General features: G+C 39.0%; 1 protein-coding gene across 4 annotated transcripts in view; it reads left to right on the top strand.

Moving 5' to 3' along the window:
• Positions 1-16,659, top strand: part of OSBPL9 (oxysterol binding protein like 9) — a 63,031-nt gene that overhangs the window by 24,296 nt on the left and 22,076 nt on the right. For 3 of the 4 annotated variants that reach the window (XM_087733271.1, XM_087733269.1, XM_087733270.1), the window contains exons 4-6: positions 1,627-1,703; positions 11,588-11,683; positions 13,731-13,778. In XM_087733271.1, coding sequence (XP_087589397.1) covers positions 1,627-1,703; positions 11,588-11,683; positions 13,731-13,778 — 221 coding nt within the window. Of the gene's footprint in view, positions 1-1,626; positions 1,704-4,082; positions 4,215-11,587; positions 11,684-13,730; positions 13,779-16,659 lie in introns of those variants that run through there. The other variant, XM_087733272.1, reaches the window with a different exon arrangement.

The raw sequence follows: 16,659 nt of genomic DNA, 5'->3' as shown, positions 1-16,659 counted from the left end.
AAACCCTGAAAGCTGGAAGTTCTTTCTAATGAGTTTTTGAGACTAGTACAGATGGCAAAATCCAGCTTTTTAATACTTGCTGCAGTTCCTGCAGGAGAGTTATTTACCTGCTGTTCCAAGTAACATTTAATTACTTTAACTTCTTCCTACAGGCTTCCTTTGTGCATATGAGAGTACTTTGGGTAGTCACTTTGCCTTACGTATAGTTTTTATTTGTGCAGCTCAATGGTATCATTACCAGAAGTCCTGTGGCAATCGATCACACTTTACTATTTTAAAAGAACAATTAATAGAGATTGACTTGTAGTAACTGGGAAAATATGTATTTTAAAAAAAACTAGCTAGATTTCAAACTAGGCTTTTACTTTCACCTTGCGCGTAATGGAAACTTTGCCCCACTACTTTGTGGGTCCACCTCATCAGTTAGACTTGGAGAAAGTTCCTATGTTAAAAAGACATTCTTACATATTTCTCACAAACACATAAATTGTCAATTCTTTCCTGATGGTTTTGTTAATTTGACTTAATTAGTGTATATATACTGAAGTAAACAATGCAGTATGTTTATCTTGATAGGGTTTTCTTTGGGGAGTCTAGATACAGCTTCCTCTTCCTAAAGGCAGGAGGGCATAAGAGAGTTAGTCTTCTGATTCTCCTTCCCTCATCCCTTCCTCTGGCCAATGAAATACCCTTTATAGGAATGGATGTGTGAAAAAGTAATAAATAATTTCCTAAACGAGGGTTTATTTAACCTATTTGGAAGACTTGTGGTGGTTTTGAGTACGGATGGGTTTGAGCTGCAGATTTCCAAAGAATAAAAGCAATGGAAACATAAGGGTGAGAAAGGGAACATTGAAAACAAAGCATTTTGAGGCTGGAGAGTACATGCCAGTATAATAACTTCCAGATATTTCCTCCAAACTCCATAACAAATAAGTCAGATAGGAATCTTGGTTCTCTGATTCGTAATAGGTGCTAGCTCGCTTAAGCTTTCCTTGCTTTTAGCAGGCTTCCTGTTTCTTTTAAATACTTTCCACTTGAATGAGGAACTAGAAACAATTGTCAATAACTATTCTAAATCTGTATATGAGCCAGTTTGTTTACAGTCTATTTAATGATTGTGGATTTTTCTCTTCTTTCTTCACCTGGAGTCCACTGACTGCTTCCGTAGTTTTTAAACACTTTTAGAACACAGCAAGGAACACTTTCAAACTAGCAAAGTAAAGGTGGCATGTCTGTACTGGGGGTAGGGGGATTCTTATGTTTAGATTTATGTTTTCTTATGTTTTTCATTCTTATGTTTAGATTTAATTTTTTTTTTTGACATATATCGTACAGAGTCATTAGTAGAATAAAATTTCTATCAAAGCATAAAAGCTTTTTGCATGCATGATTATTTAAAACATCTCTCCGGTACCATAGAGTAGATTAACACAATAATGTTACAGAGCTGTATCCACAGAAAAATAAACAGGATATTAAGACAACAGTGGATTTATGCCCTTGGTGACTTAACAAAGATAGTATGGTTTAATTTCCATATTTAGTGAGGACACCAGATCTGTTTGCTTATGGCTCTTAGTATCCTGCATATAATTTAACAGTGTCTTTTGAATATGTTTTCAGCTCGAGATGCTGATGAGAGAGAGAAGTGGATTCACGCTTTAGAGGACACCATTCTCCGCCATACCCTCCAGCTTCAGGCAAGTTCCACTTTCACTTTTAACTTGTTTTACTTTTTTTTCCAAAGCAATGAAATACAATGCATTAGCATTTCAAATATGCTAATATCAAACGTATCTTGTATAACATCTGTCTGTTCTATGGCCTATACAGTCAGATACAGTATGACGTCAGTATAGGTACCTGAGATTTGGTTCGAGTCTTTCTGTTACTATTTTCTTGTCTTACCATCATGAAAAGTCAGTATATGACTTCTTTTTATTAACTTATATTTTTAATTGGTGGTTCCAGACTGATCGTTGCATGTTTAGTTCTTTTTTTTTAGTTTGTTTTGTTTTGTTTTTTGTTTTCTTAAACTGGGAGTTAGTCCTCTTTGGGTTAAGCAGAATGAGACATCTGGAAGCCTGTTGTGTGCTTGTACACCACCTGATTTTGAAATTAAAATGAGATGGCAGCATTGACCCTCTTTCTGGATGACAAAAATGGTAAATAGCTTATGTTTGAATCCACTGTGTAAGCTGCATGTTGGTAGTTCTCTGGTTCTGAAAACACATGGTTGGACTGAGGATGGTTCTTAGCACTAGTTCTTTAGGACCAGTTTCTGGCAATGTTCTAGACTTGTCTAGACATGTCTGTAAGGCTTACTAATCCTTTATTTTTGCCTTGGAGAGAAACCCAAACTCTTCATGAAAGGAATTTTCTCATACTTGATTTGTACCATGAAGGTGTCTGATGACAGTGTAGAAATCTTAAAACAGGTATTCATTGTTTGTGTTGAGTAAAGGTTTAATATGCTTTTGGAGTACGACAAGAGAATTAGGTCTTAACTATTGACACTGTGTAAAGAAAGATACATAAAAATCCCTGATATCACAGAAAGAGAAGAGGCTTTATAAAGACTGATATAGATGATATTTGCCCAATCTAAAGAGTTAGAACAAGCCTGAATTTGTCCCATCCAACTTTAGGCACTTGTGCCATCTCAGTCAATTTATTTTAATTTCCTGCTAAACAGTGGTTTTCAACTTTTTTGACTTATTAAAGACCACTACAAATTATCGAGTGGATAGCAGGTCCCTGGATAAAAATTCAAGTTTGACAATCAGCTTTGTATCCCTAGTAACGTGTCATGGATATTTTAGAAGTAATCTCTCCATCTGGACGCAGTAGCTGACCGCAGACTGAAAAACTCCACTCTGCAGTGGGTGTGAGGAGATGGAGATTATCTGGAGGACAACATATGGATTTAGAAGGGCTGAGCTGCCTCCCAAGGGATGCCTCTTTCCCTGAGAGAGAAAGTGAATAGGTTAACGTAAGCAGTCCTATTTAGGGTCTGAAATGAAGTAATCTGTGCCGTTTTCTCCACCTGGAAGACTTTTTATGGCTTGGACATATAGAGAACAGAAATGAAACGCGAGACTATACTGCAGTTTTATCAAAATGTACACTCCCATGCTCTCTAGAAATCGTGATCATAGTTTTATTGGCAGACATAAATTTCATGATTGCAGCTAATAATGGAACTGTTACCCGTTACGTAACCTGTTCGTGTTCCAGGCGTTTTTCAAACAAGTAAGGCATATTTAGATAAAAAACCCTAAGTTAGTAATTTATCTAGTAATGTTTGAGGGAATAATTACAAATCTAGAACTGATGACTAAGAAACATATCCTCATCCCTCTTACTTATGTTCAACATTGAACGTGATACCTCATGGGCCACTGTTGCGTGCTCACCATTCATTTTCAAGAACCTCTTCAACGTGCCGGTCATATAAGCTGTTGGTTTCTGAGGCCCTTATTTTTAGACTAGCTGGAATACTGTTCACTTACGCCCCAGTTCGGGAACTGCCAAGGCTGGCCGTCTTCATCGACATGAGCTGCTGAGCAGAAACTGATTTAACAATGGAACAAGACTAAACCTCCTTGCAAAACACCTTTCTTTCGTGCGTTAGGTCTCCGTCGCTGTTCACCTCGCGACGGGCGGGGCAGGCGGCACGAACACGCTTTGTGGGGCCCGGGCTGAAGTTGGGAGGCTGCCTGCAGGGCCGAGCAGGCGCGGCTCTCCCGGCAGAAACCCCTCCGTTCTGATCGCCGGCCAGGTCCCGTTGGGCGTTAGGAGCGTGCTCTCCACTCGGCCGCTGCTGAAGCCAGCGGTGCCTTTGACGGGGTGACCCCGGGGCCGGCTGGCCGGGGGGGGGGCCTCCCCCGCTCCGCACGGCGGCTGTTGGGCCGGTGAGGGGACGCGCGGCGCTGGGTCCGCCCTCGCGCCCTGGCCGGCCGCCGCCGGGCTGTGCCCCCGCCCGCTGACCGCCATTCTCCGGAGGGAGAGGCGCGCCCCGCCCGCCCACCAATCGGCGGCCGCCTTATTCGTGATGCGAGCGGCGGGGCTGTGGCCGCAGCCGGCGGGGTGCCCTTTCCCGCCCCGCCGCCGCTCCCCCCGCCGGAGGCGGCGCTACCGGGGCCCGGCGGGCAGCCGGCCAGCCCCGCCGCTCCGCACGCCTCGCCGCACCGCCCGGAGGAATGGCCGGTGTGAGTACGGGGGAGGGAAGGACGGGGGGCAGGTGTCGGGGCTGCCGGGTGTCCCCGCTGGGGCGCGCCCCGCGGCGCCTCCCTGACTGGCAGTCGAGCGCTGCCCCCTCCCCGCGGCGGCCGAGCGGCTCTGGCCGCTGCCCTGCCCCGCCCGGGCGCCCGCTCGGGGCAGCCCCGGGGAAGAGGCGGCAGAGATCGGCGTGGGGCGGCCCCCGGGGAGCGGGGCTCCGCGGGGAAGGCGGGCGCGGGCTTCCTGCGCAGGGGGACTGGCGGAGTCTCCGGGAAGGGCTTTGATTCCTTACCGGAGCGCCGCCGAGTTCCTGCGTGCCTAGAGGGATGCTTTCATCCGGTTACAAGAGCCCGTTGTGTACAAACACGCCTTGGCTTCGATTAACATTTAAAACAAAACGCCACTTCATGCACTTGATGTTCTTTTGCTTTCCTTTTTATTTGGACAATAAAGTCAAATGAGTTCTTTGGGAGGATTATTGGCTCAACGGGGATGGATGGGGGTTTGAGTGCTGTGGCAGAGATTATTTTCTGTAAGGGTATTTTCTTAGGTTCTTAGTTTCTGTTGCAAACAGAAACGTGGTTATCTGTCACATAAAACCTTTATGCATCTGTTTTTGTCCAAAACAATACATCTTTTCTGAGTCTTTTTTCAGATTTTCATGCCACTTTCAGTCTCCCTGTTCTGTTACTGGAGCGTTCAGGTTTGGAAAGTCAGACTTTTGATTAAGTTTTCTTCATGGTGTCAAACACGCATCTGTTAGATGTGAGAAAGTATACTGAAACCTGGGTAGTTTGTGTGTTGCGTGAACCAAATCAGAAAGGATAAGGAATTAATGTGAGGTGGAGAGATGAAGTGGTGTCTGGGTGTTCTCTATCCTGATGAGTCTTGCTAATTTTATTTCTGCCTAAATGTCCTACTGTGTTGTCCTTCACTCTTTATAATGGGAGTGTTTTTGAAACACTTAAAATAATTAAACACACCTTCCGACCCCCTTGCTCCCACCCCTCCAAACCTAAACTTGCAAGACTGAGCTACAGTCAAGGAACTGAGGAAGAACTGAGTCATAAATATATAGAATGAGTAAAGGGATCCTAGCTGTCCAGAGGGCTGACAATTAGTAATGTTGTATTCAAATGAAACAAGAACAGGGAGGAAACATTTCAGATACACTTGTAATCTAATTTCTCTGAATTTTGAAACTGAACTGTGTTCTGCTTGCTGTGTTTTTGTATGTTCTTATGTTAAAGGCATTACTAAAAATATCCATAGTTGTTCTAGTATTAGTGGTGTTCGTTGAAAAGTCCTTGAAGAGTACATGGTGCAATAGTACTGGAAGTACCATTCTGAATCCACCAGTGTTTTTCCCCTTACCCCTCCCAAGATCTTACTGTTGTGGCACTACTAGGTCAGTGGCTTTGCAGTGGCAGCACATCAGTTGCTTCATACCCACAAGAGATAAGGGGAAGGGTGTGCAGGGGGTGAAGGTATATTGTGGCTTGGGTTTCTTGCTTGTCTGGGCAGAGGTAGGAGGGTGATAAGTTACCTCAAATTTTCTTTTGTTCCTCACCAGCATCTTATGTCAACCAGCAACCCCATTCAGACAGGAAGTGCTTCAGGTAATGCCCCAAACTATTTCAGCCTCGACTCACTGTAGAGACAAAGGAACTGTAATTACTGTCAGTACAAAGATGGGCTGTTTCTTGCCACTGTAAAAGTGAAAGGAATTAAAAAAAAAAATTGCTCTGTAGCTTGATACCTCCCTAATTTAAACAAGATGTTTACTTCAAAAGTAGCAAATAGTAGAATAAGAAAACTATGTTCTAAGAAGCAGATCTGGAATGGTTGCTGTGAAGAGTGATACAGTGGCTTAAATATTAAGTGTTACACCATAGCTTCACCAACACTTAAAGAGTTGGTACTGCTGCTGGAAGCAGTCCTGTCTCATTTCTCCTAGCAAAAGGGAAGAAGCAGTGCAGCAAGAATAGCTGAATTTGGAACTGGATTCAGAACTGGCCCAAATTAAAACTGCTTTTCCTGCTGCCCTTCCTTTCCGAGTTTAGTTTTAACCTGGATTAGTTTCCACATTGAGTTGATTCTGTGGCAAGGTAAATGTTTATGCTGACTCAAAAGAAAGAGCAGAGTAAGGGTGAGAATAAACAACAGGGGAACTGATTTGTTTCTTGTTCACTTATGCTGGTGTAAAGTGTTAGTGAAACTGTGTTGCTAGTAGCGGTTCACTCAATATCATGTTAACCAGGATTTTTGATGACCTTTCTAAAGCTGCAGACAAGAATAAAAGATAGAGTAAAACTTTCTAGTACTTTTCTCTTAAGTATATTATATTGTTACTCACTGGATTTCCAGTGCTGCTTCTATTGTGAGTCAAGAATGCTTGCATGAAACTAAGAACAGGTTCTTTTAGATTAAGAACATACCTAGTATAGATGTGTTTCAAGTGCTGGTGGAAGGACATAGAGTTGACAGGCATGCTGCCCTTTTTCAAATTTTGCTAGCAAAGTAACTGTGATAGTGAATAAGCACATTAGCACATGTGTATTATCTACATCCATAATAAATTATGTAGGATATACTTAGCATTTGTGAGGTTTCAGAATTGTAACCTATGCCTTAAAGACAGAATTTTACATTAGTATGTAAATACTTCTGTTTTTTGAACTCTATTTTCCTAGAAGACCTGATAATATCTATAGCTACACAGTCTTTGCTAAGCATTTTGTGTTTTGCAAAACAGAAATACTTTTTTTTTTTTTTGAAGTGCAACATTCTCCCTGTTTGGAAGTCTTGTATGCCTTCCAGAACTCATATATTTGTTTTTAAACTTATTTTGAGACATTTACATTCTGAGCCTTAAACATTGCTTAAAAATCTATCAGAGAAAAAAATATGGTTGTCTTTGCCACAAATAAAAAGTAAAAAAAAAAACAAACAACACCAAACCCAAACCAAACCAAAAAAACCCAAAAAAACGAAACCAAAACTTTTATTCACTTCTTTAAACTAACTTCCACAAGATTTTTTAGTTGGACTCGGAATCCTAATTAGATGAAGCATAAGTATCTTCAAAAAGATAAGAAAGTCTGCTCTGTACAGCTTTCTCTTTTCCTCCCCCAGTAAAGCTATTCTACAAGGACAGCTCTTGTCAAGTCTTTGCTGTTGCCTCTTTTTTTCTTTGTTTCCCTGCCTTCATTACTGTTCGTTATTGTAATGCTTTTATTTGAGTAATATATTTGAATTTTTCTGGTATGCTTCTTCTAAGGATGATGCAATCTTTTCTTTCCATCCTAGTTTGAAAGAACTAGTTTAAATTAGGCTGGAATTACTTCTCAGAACGGATGAGTTTTGAATACAAATGCGTTAGTGATATGAATGACTTCTAATTTGGAGGTCAAGGAAACAACATATGAACACCCTTAATGCTAGCAGTTCTGTAATGGGAATATGGCTCATAATACGTATTTTTAGTTGGTTTATATTCTGTTGTTGCCCTCCTGTTTACCCCTTCCAAAAAAAGGGTCATGTATGAAGGGAATAATTTTGCAGGACTCCTAGCCTGAGAGTTCTTTACTCAACCCCAGAGCAGCATGTCAACCCTTTCCTAGGATAACCATCCTGTCTGCTTACTCCCAAGTTACTGGATATCATGCAGATCACACTGGGAGACCACTAATTTGGTAGGTCAGTGTGCTGCTGGGCCCTGCTTTCTCCTTTCTACCTACAAACAACAGGATTGGCATGTGTCCTATAAAGTCTAGTCTTTAAGCTTTTGATATGTCCTGAAGGGGACATCCCAGAAGTTGTAGGAGGAAGGGAGGGAAGGGTGAGGGAATGTTATGTTACCTTTTTCTCTTTTCTCTAGAGTTGTTATCAGTACGAGTTTCTTTGTGGGAAGGAGTCAGATACCAAATGTATTGTTTTGGGAGGTGGTGGGCAGACTAGAAGTTATATAAATTACTTGCTTCTGCAGTTATGTCATCTGGTAATAGAACTGTTAATTCCTTAAAACCTACATAAATACAGAGTAGTTGTTATTTGAAGGAAATAAAGCGTGCTTACCGATAGATCTAGTTATTCAATGGCAAAACAGGTTGTATTACTTTGGATTGGTACTGACAGTAAGAAAGAATCAGTGTATTTCTGAAGATCTAAAATAGTCTGGGTTCCTATTCTTTTTCGTAATTTGAAAATATTTATTTTAGAATCACAGCATAACTTCAGCTGAAGAAGACCTCTGGAAGTCACCTGGTCCAAGCCCCTTCTCATTGTGAGACCAACTTCTACGTTAGATCAGGTTGTCTAGGGTCAAATCCAGTTGAGTTTTGAACTCTGCCATCCAAGGGAGCAGATTCAGCAATATCTGCAGGCAACCTCTTTTGTCAGTTTATGAATAGGTGAGCAGCATATAATACAAGTTTCTCATAAAAATTTGATTGCTAGTTCAGATGCGCAGTTTCCTAATTTACACGTTTAACAAGCTGTTAAATGCCATTCTGTTGACTCTGCTCACCCATTTCTTTTGAAGCCTCATTTTCTACATGGCAGGGGAGGGAAGAAAGGGGTAGAAAGAGAAAGGGTCCCCTTTTTTCTTCTACTGAGTCTTTGGGTGACCAGATAATGAAGAAATAAGGATTTGTTATGCAAATCTGTACTTTGTATATCTGCTCTTTCTAAATTACTGCTGGGTTTGAAATACTGATTGATTTTGTTTGCTATTTATACAGTGTTTTTTTCTGTGCTATTGCTAATCTTGATATTTTAAACTTTCAAACTATCTTCTGGTTTTCAATTTTAAAACTATGTGAGAACTTAAAATTATTAACCTAATCTTATATAACACAGACTAGTAAATTTGCTCAGTAGGTTATCAAATTTCATCTAAACTGTCTTTATACAAACCAAGAGCAAACTAGTGAAGTGCTACAACTTTTAAGTACATGTGCTTCTTTTCAAAATTATTTTCATGTTTCATCTCTGTGCTATGTCAGCTTGACACTATACTTGGTTTTATGGCTTTCTCTTGACGTTGATTGAAGTTCTAACTTTCTAATAGAACTCAGTTTCCACTCTGTGTTTGATGCGGATGTCTGCTCAGTTGTAACACTAAATGTTTTAATCAGCTTTTCCCTTAGTGCTAAGAGGCTGGAATTTAAGAATGGCATTCTATCTTTAAGCCACCGCTAAAAATACCAGATTGTTACATATTAGTAGTCATAGACTGATGACTGAAATAAAAATCAGCGTTTGGATGCAGCATACAGGTAACTTGCACCATAAACTATATTTCTGTGTATAGTATCTTCAGCAGAAATTTTCTGTATAGTTCATGCAGTTTTGCTATATGAAACCTGACCTCCAAGATTTTTTAACTGAGCATTCTAGACCATTTGTTGAAACGAGAGTGTTGGCTGCTAGCTGTACAGACAATTCTGTTTTCAACAAGGAAACAGAATACTAATTTCATACAGTTTCAGATCTAGTTTCAGTGTAATTTAAACTTAACTAGTTTGAGGGAGTGTCAAAAGTTTCTTGGTTGAGAGGGCTCTCCCTTCTGCATAGTAGTTTCTTGTTGATAACTTGTTACACTGGGTGTTTTTTGTCTTTTCTTAATTTCTTGGCATAGTCAAAATAGTTGCTTTCTTCTCTTCTCCTCTCCTCCCTCCTCCTTGTTTCAAAACACTATTTCTAAATTTGGCCAGTGTGGACTGTCTAATACAGGATGAAGTATCCTTTTTTTTTTTTTTTTATGCTGGTTTACAAACTAATCTGTGTGGAGAGATTTACTCATGTAGAACTGTTGTTAAGATCTGGGTGTTAGTCTGTAGCACAGTTTAAGAGTTGGCAAATGAATAAAGAATAATATCTTCTACAGTTAGTAGATGGCTTTATGTTTTAAGGTGTGCATGATACTGCACACACAGCTTGACAGACATAAGAGCAAGTCATTCCTTTATTGCACGCAAGTGTTCATGCCTCTAAATAGCCATCAATAAAGCTCTTAATATGATGGCCCATTATCATAAAAAAATAAAAGAAACTATCTGTATTGATAGAGCAAACAACGACAAAGAAAACGTTATGCTAATATGGAATTTTACAAACATGGATCGCCCATCTTCTCCCATATGAAATGTTTTGTCCCCACTGGCTGATCTTTACACATTCAGACTCTTGAGATTCTCAGCAGTCAAAACAGCACAGTTGATGGCTTCACAAGAGTTTGAAGTGAAGATGTCATATTTTAGATCAATGTGAATATGGGTGAAAGTATTTAGGCTAGTAGGAAAGTCGTGTCGATGCTGTGATGTTCTCAAGGTTGTTTCTGTTATAACTGATGTTTGCTTCTTTATCCTTCATAGGTCTTTTACTCCTATATATTTAACTTCCATTGTACAATTTTTTTAAGCTGGGAGTGCTTCAATATTTGTTTTGCAGTTCCATTTGCATTAAAGGTATTATATAAACAAACCTTAAATGTGTCTACATAGCATATGTGCATGAAGTCAGAAGTAATAAATTTCAAGAATCCTCTCTTTTCTTTCCTGTAATTAAAGATGTGGTAACCCAGTGGGAGTTTGTTCAGGTCTTTAAATACATGGTTTATTAGTTTAAAGGTAGGAATTATGTTATATGCAGAAGTGTGCTTCAAGTCTTACGTTATTAAGGGAAACAAATTTGCAAGCAAGAAAATATAAAAGTAATAATTCTCATGACACTGATACTTTGTCCTTATTGGCCGATGTGGCAACAAAATGTAATAAGTCAGATATAGTGACAAGGATGCAAATCACTATAGCTGTAAAGGCACAAGGGCAACCAGGAATAATTTTGAATTTTTCAGCTCAAAGGTGGGTCCATATTTAAGAAGAGATTTAGCACTCGTTAGTTCAGTTCGTAGATAAGAAGCTGTGAGTTGAGCAATATTGTCTGAACTGTGAAAAGTGCAGCCATCCAATTTCGTATGGTTTTGTCTTCCTTAACTGAAATGTAAGAATACGGAATCACAAGACAGTCTTCGGAAAAACTTGAATTCTCCTTTATGTTTTCCAAAGAAACTTTAATTAGTGTAATGTAAGGGGATTTGTTCAGTCATAAGTAATGAAATACTCTGGTGTGTGATGATTATACCCCCACTGAAAATGTGTAGCAATTTACTGTTACTGATTTAGCTGCAAATAGAAGACAAATGTGTTCAGCTGTGTGCCTGTGTTTGCACATGGTAGGATGAGAGGCAAGGCAACATTTTATCAGTCAGTTGGCAGGCAAAACCATATTTTTGTTATCTATTTTCCTCCTCTGAAACTCTAATTATATATTTGATTTTTATTTATTTATTTATATCTAGGGTGTGGATTCAGGATTTGTTCCCAGTGTTCATGATTTTGACAAGAAACTTACGGAGGCTGATGCTTACTTACAGATCTTGATAGACCAATTGAAGGTATGGTAACTAACTGGTGTGTTTACTGTATTGGGAGACTGCTCGTCAGTGCATTTTTCAAGGTCTGGTTGAAAGGAAGCTAAACAGAGGGAAAGTGTCATGTTTTATGCTTGGCATATGTTCTGGTCAATGTGGGAGGCGGAGCTCATCTGGCTGAGCTGACTGTGAAATGGAGAAAACATACCTTTTTTTATATATGAAGTGTACTGATCATAGAATTTTATTTTCTCTTTCCTCCTAGCTTAGGATGTTACATAAGTTCTAACTACTGAAATAGAGATTTTTACTAGAAGTAAAAAAATTAAAAGTTATAAGCTAAGGGGTGAAATAAGCTGAAAATGGCTTTCTTTTAGCATGGATCTTGGGATTGTTAAAATAGAGTTAGAAAATTAGAATAACTCAAAAAGATTTTATAGAACGGTTTACAATGGCTGAAACATTCTTTTGTGTATATATAGCTTCATGGAAATGGCAGAGATGACTTAAGTTTAATTTTAAAACCTAGTTAAATCATTGTATTGCTCATAGCATTTTAGAATTTATGTTGAGAAAATTTTATCAAGTAATATGTAACTACAGTTGCAGATAGTTCCAGGCTTTGTTGCAGAAGTGATAATCTGTTCTTTGTCCTTGAGTGAAAACATTCTGCAGAAATTTTGTAGAAATACAGTTCTTTTACACTTTGTACAAGTATTTTAAGAGTAGGTGGGAAGGTGAGGAATGATGGGGTCATATCTCTCAGTACTCACCTTATTGAGAAAAACAGTTTTTGCTGCTGGTTAGGACACTTTTTCCTATGACTCAGCAGGTTAAAATTGCTGTTAAGATTGCTTCAGTTCTGCTGGTTTGGATTTTTTTTTCCTGATACAGTGAGCAAGTATTGCATGTGGGATATTCAGCAGAAATTCGGTTGCAGGGGAGGGTGGAGAGGGGGAAGAGCATACCAACAAAAATGGAGGCAGGCAAAAGAGATGCAAACAAAATTCAAAGCTGAACTGCAAAGACTTGATCAGGAGTTAGCTTTGTCTCCTACTCTGGAGCTATCTAGCGTGCTTCACTGAAGGAAGGTATTTAAATCTTTACACCTTCTAATTGTTATTTCAGGCCAACTGTGGGGAGGGAGTATAGGAATTAGTTAATAATGAAAGAAGAGTGAATTTGAGGATGGACAGAGACCAAGACTACAGTCTTTTTTTAGAACCAGAAATCAGCCCTCAAGGGAAAGGGAACACGTGAGTAGGTTTTACGCAGGCAGTTGAGTGAAGAACTGTAGCTCACCTACTGAAAATTACAGCCTCTTTTCTGAGCAAGGGTGGATGTGGTGAACTTTTGGGCATTACCCCTTATCTTTCTTTTTTCTTCCTTGAACAACTTGTACTTAATGGTTATTTGTATGTGAACCTTCAAGTGCTCTTGGAGGCAATTTTTAACTGTTTCAGCTCAGCTTGTGTTAAATACACATGCAAGCTTTTCAGTAAGAATTTGTTTCATTTTGCTTAGCTGCATCTCATATTTCACTTCCAAGAAAATCAGTGGAATTTAATGCTGGGAAATCACTACATATCTTTGCAGAAGAAGTACTTACAAATCTTACATGATTTGAATCATGTACCTGAATAACAAGGTACCTGGAAGGGTTTATAAGGGTTGAGGCTGTTTTGATAAGCACTCTGTATGTCCCAAAGGTCTTTGCTGAAATAAAAGAAAGGCAGTTTGAGGCGTTCTAATGAGTGTCACTTTTATCACTTAACCTCACCTTTTTGTTTAAACCATGGTAGAACCATGCCAGACTGAGCTGTGGAACTAGCCAGGATCTGAGATTTAGTCTCTTGCAGGATGGGATAATGTGAGAAATTAGTTACAAATTTGTTACGTCACAAATGCTGTAAAGAAACATTAGGCAAAAACTGCTTTGGGTCATAATACCAAGATCATATAACTTAAGTACTTACTAAATGCTTTTGGTTTTGAAATTTTGGTGTTTCTGGCTGATACTGTATGAAAAAATAACACTTGCACTATTTTCACACGTATCTCTTTCTTTTAGCTCTTTGATGAAAAACTCCAGAACTGCAAAGATGATGAACAGAGAAAAGCAAGTACATTTTGTCTTAAATATTGCTTAATCAGATGGTTTTGTGCATCAATCTGCCATAGTCTATAGAAATTTAAAGTACAGTTCAAATTCGTCAAGTTGTCAAAATCACTTAAAGCAGTTAGAATAACTGATAACATTATTTGTGTTGTGAATAGGTTGCAAACAGAATTTTTAGTAATACTGGGTGTCATAACATTAAAAAAGGTTTCAGTCTGTAGCAAATGATTGCTCCTCTGTTACCCAACTGTCAAAAGCATTTTTAACTTAAATTTGCTATTTTTTAATCTTTAACAAGGGTGAGTGTTTAATGTTTGTAGGAATAGCAAAACTATTTTGAAGGAAAAAAATTAAATACTAAGAATCATGTATTTCACATACTCAGTCTGCATCCTGTGTAGTTCTGTGACTAGCATGCCACATGTTGGAAGTCTGTGAATACCATAATTCATTCACCTTAGATGAGGATGCCAAAAATGTAACTTGCTATGTGGGGAGCACTACTTTTTAGCGAGGCTGTAATTCGCTTAAGTGTTGTGTATTTTTTTGCATCCCCTCCGATTCCATTTCAAAGTCAAGTTTGTAGGTCAGAGTTCAATCACTATGTTTAAGAAAGGCTAGCACATACCTTTGGTGGTGTGGGTTTGGCATGAAGTAGCATGCTGGTTCTCTGTGTTAATTTGTGTGGTGTGGAGGAGGGATTTAAGAATTCCTTATGAAGAGTTTATTACTGAGGAGTTGCTTTTGTTTTCAGCAAATGCAGTTAATTCAATATCATGAAGTAGTGGTGTATTTCATCCTAGTTCCCTCCCTCGCCCCAATTTCACTTGTGAAAAACAAGCCAATGTTCTCTTGGTATTTGGTTTCAGTTTTGAAAACAGCTTGATGCTTTCTGTGATTAGTTTACTTCTTTATAGTGATTGTGACCTTTTATATGTTATCCTCTTGTTTGATGCATTATGTGGCATCTTAGGGACTTCACAAGTGATGGTCTTTCTGGAGTTCTTTTGCATGTGCAGGCTTTTAAAATAATTTTGAAGTGCAAGTATTCTCTGACTTAAGTGTGTTTAATCTGTCAACGACTGACCAAAAGAGTAATATCTAAAGATTTTGTATTTCTCCTTCAGTGCTTCTTACTGGGAATAGTTCTCCTTCAATTTTGTCCTCCCTCCAGATGCTACTTTGCAGAACAGGCAGCACTTTCTTTTTCCCGGTGACAGTGCTTCTAATCCCTGGAGACTTTCCGCTTGTTGTGCTGATTTCTTTCTTTATCCCTGCAAGATATCTATGGAACAGACAGATTGACTTTATAGAGAAAGCAGGAGGCTTGTTTAGAAGAGGTCAGCTTCCTCTGGTTTTAAATCTTGATGAGTGTTGCTATTACTATAGGTTCCATTTATTCTCTATTAAAAATGAAAAAGACCTGGCAAAGCACTTTTTTGATCATGTCTCTTCCTGTACTAAAGCAGCTACGAGTTTTTTTGATACTGTATTTAGCAGTTTTCCTATTCGTTTATGGAAGTATAGTTCAGCTATCAGACCATGAGCTGAGTGTAACCTGCAGGATACTTCCATCCAACCCATAGTTTTTTCCTTGGAGGAAACAAGATTTGGTTATTTGAGTGTTATGGGCTTCCCAACTAGCTGAGTGCTGTTTTCTGCAACTGTTTATGTCCAAGCATTTAAAACCTGAGCTATTGTTTTTGCAAATGTACAGAACATTGAATGAGCTGTTTTTTAGTTACAGAATATTTGGTATTTTGAAGATAATGGTATAGGGTATAGGTGTTCTGAGATGCTTCAAGATCTCTTGGATATCTTCTTTCTGAGACATGGTAATCTGTTGAACTTGGAAGAAGACGGTGCAGATGTAGACTTGATGAATTTCAAAGACTGAGAAATATTGTGATTATCATGAATTCCCTGTGTTATATCGATACCCCTAGCAGAAATACAACTAGCGGTGTATAGTGGGATCGTACTGTCTTGCAAACATACTATAACTAGCAGTGCTGCCGGTTTTGCTGAATCTACTGATGGACTACAATGTATATATCCGATTACGTAGGAAGTAAAGGAAGGTATGTGATCTGAGGGTACTGACGTTTCAAGGTGAAGATAAGATAGGACCTTGCTTTCTTACAGTGTTATTGTTGGTGAGAACTTGAAGTAAACTTTTCTGTTCAGTTTTGTGAAACTATCTTGACCACGCGTATCAGGGAGAATAAAACTGTAAGCATTCAAAAGCATCAGAACAGCGAAGAGGTGTATATTTGGCAGGCTGGAACAAAGCTGACATTACTTAACAAGATTTTGGAGGGAAGCGTAGCCTGCTTAAGCTGTTTGGTTCACAACAGGTACTTTTTGTGAAGTAAATCCCAGGCTGAGCACACGGATTCAGGTTGCACCTTACTGATTCTGACCACGAGTTGGCTACCCCTATGTACCTTTGCTACCTCTCTTTGCTGGATGAGCTTATCCCTCTGTAGTCACGTGATTGTTGAATGAGGCAAAAATCATGTTCAATGAAATAAAATGAGCTTTCTGTTGGATCACCATTGGCTTCATAAAAACTCAGATGTCAAGGAGGTGCAACAAGCAGCAAGTAGATAGAGTAGTTTCAGCAGCAGCCTGCAATTTGATTAGATTAGATATAGCACGTGGCTGCATTCTGCAAATGTAGGTCTGCAGGAAATTGATGTTTCATCTGAAAATATGTGTATTCATTACCTAAAAGTAGGGAAACTGTCTTATTAATATTTTATCTTCATCAGTTTTCGAAGAGTAGGGATGTTGAAGAGAGAAAATTGTGATAACTTTTAGTAGTAAATTATATTCTTTGATTTTATTTTTATTGGTAATGTTTTTTTTATCTTCAACA

The sequence above is a fragment of the Nipponia nippon genome, unplaced genomic scaffold (genome assembly GCF_047370975.1).
Source record: "Nipponia nippon isolate SJK-2023a ecotype South Korea unplaced genomic scaffold, ASM4737097v1 scaffold_5, whole genome shotgun sequence".
Taxonomy (NCBI): domain Eukaryota; kingdom Metazoa; phylum Chordata; class Aves; order Pelecaniformes; family Threskiornithidae; genus Nipponia; species Nipponia nippon.
The sequence above is the reverse complement of the archived record's forward strand: the minus strand, read 5'-3'. Positions and strand labels throughout refer to the sequence as shown.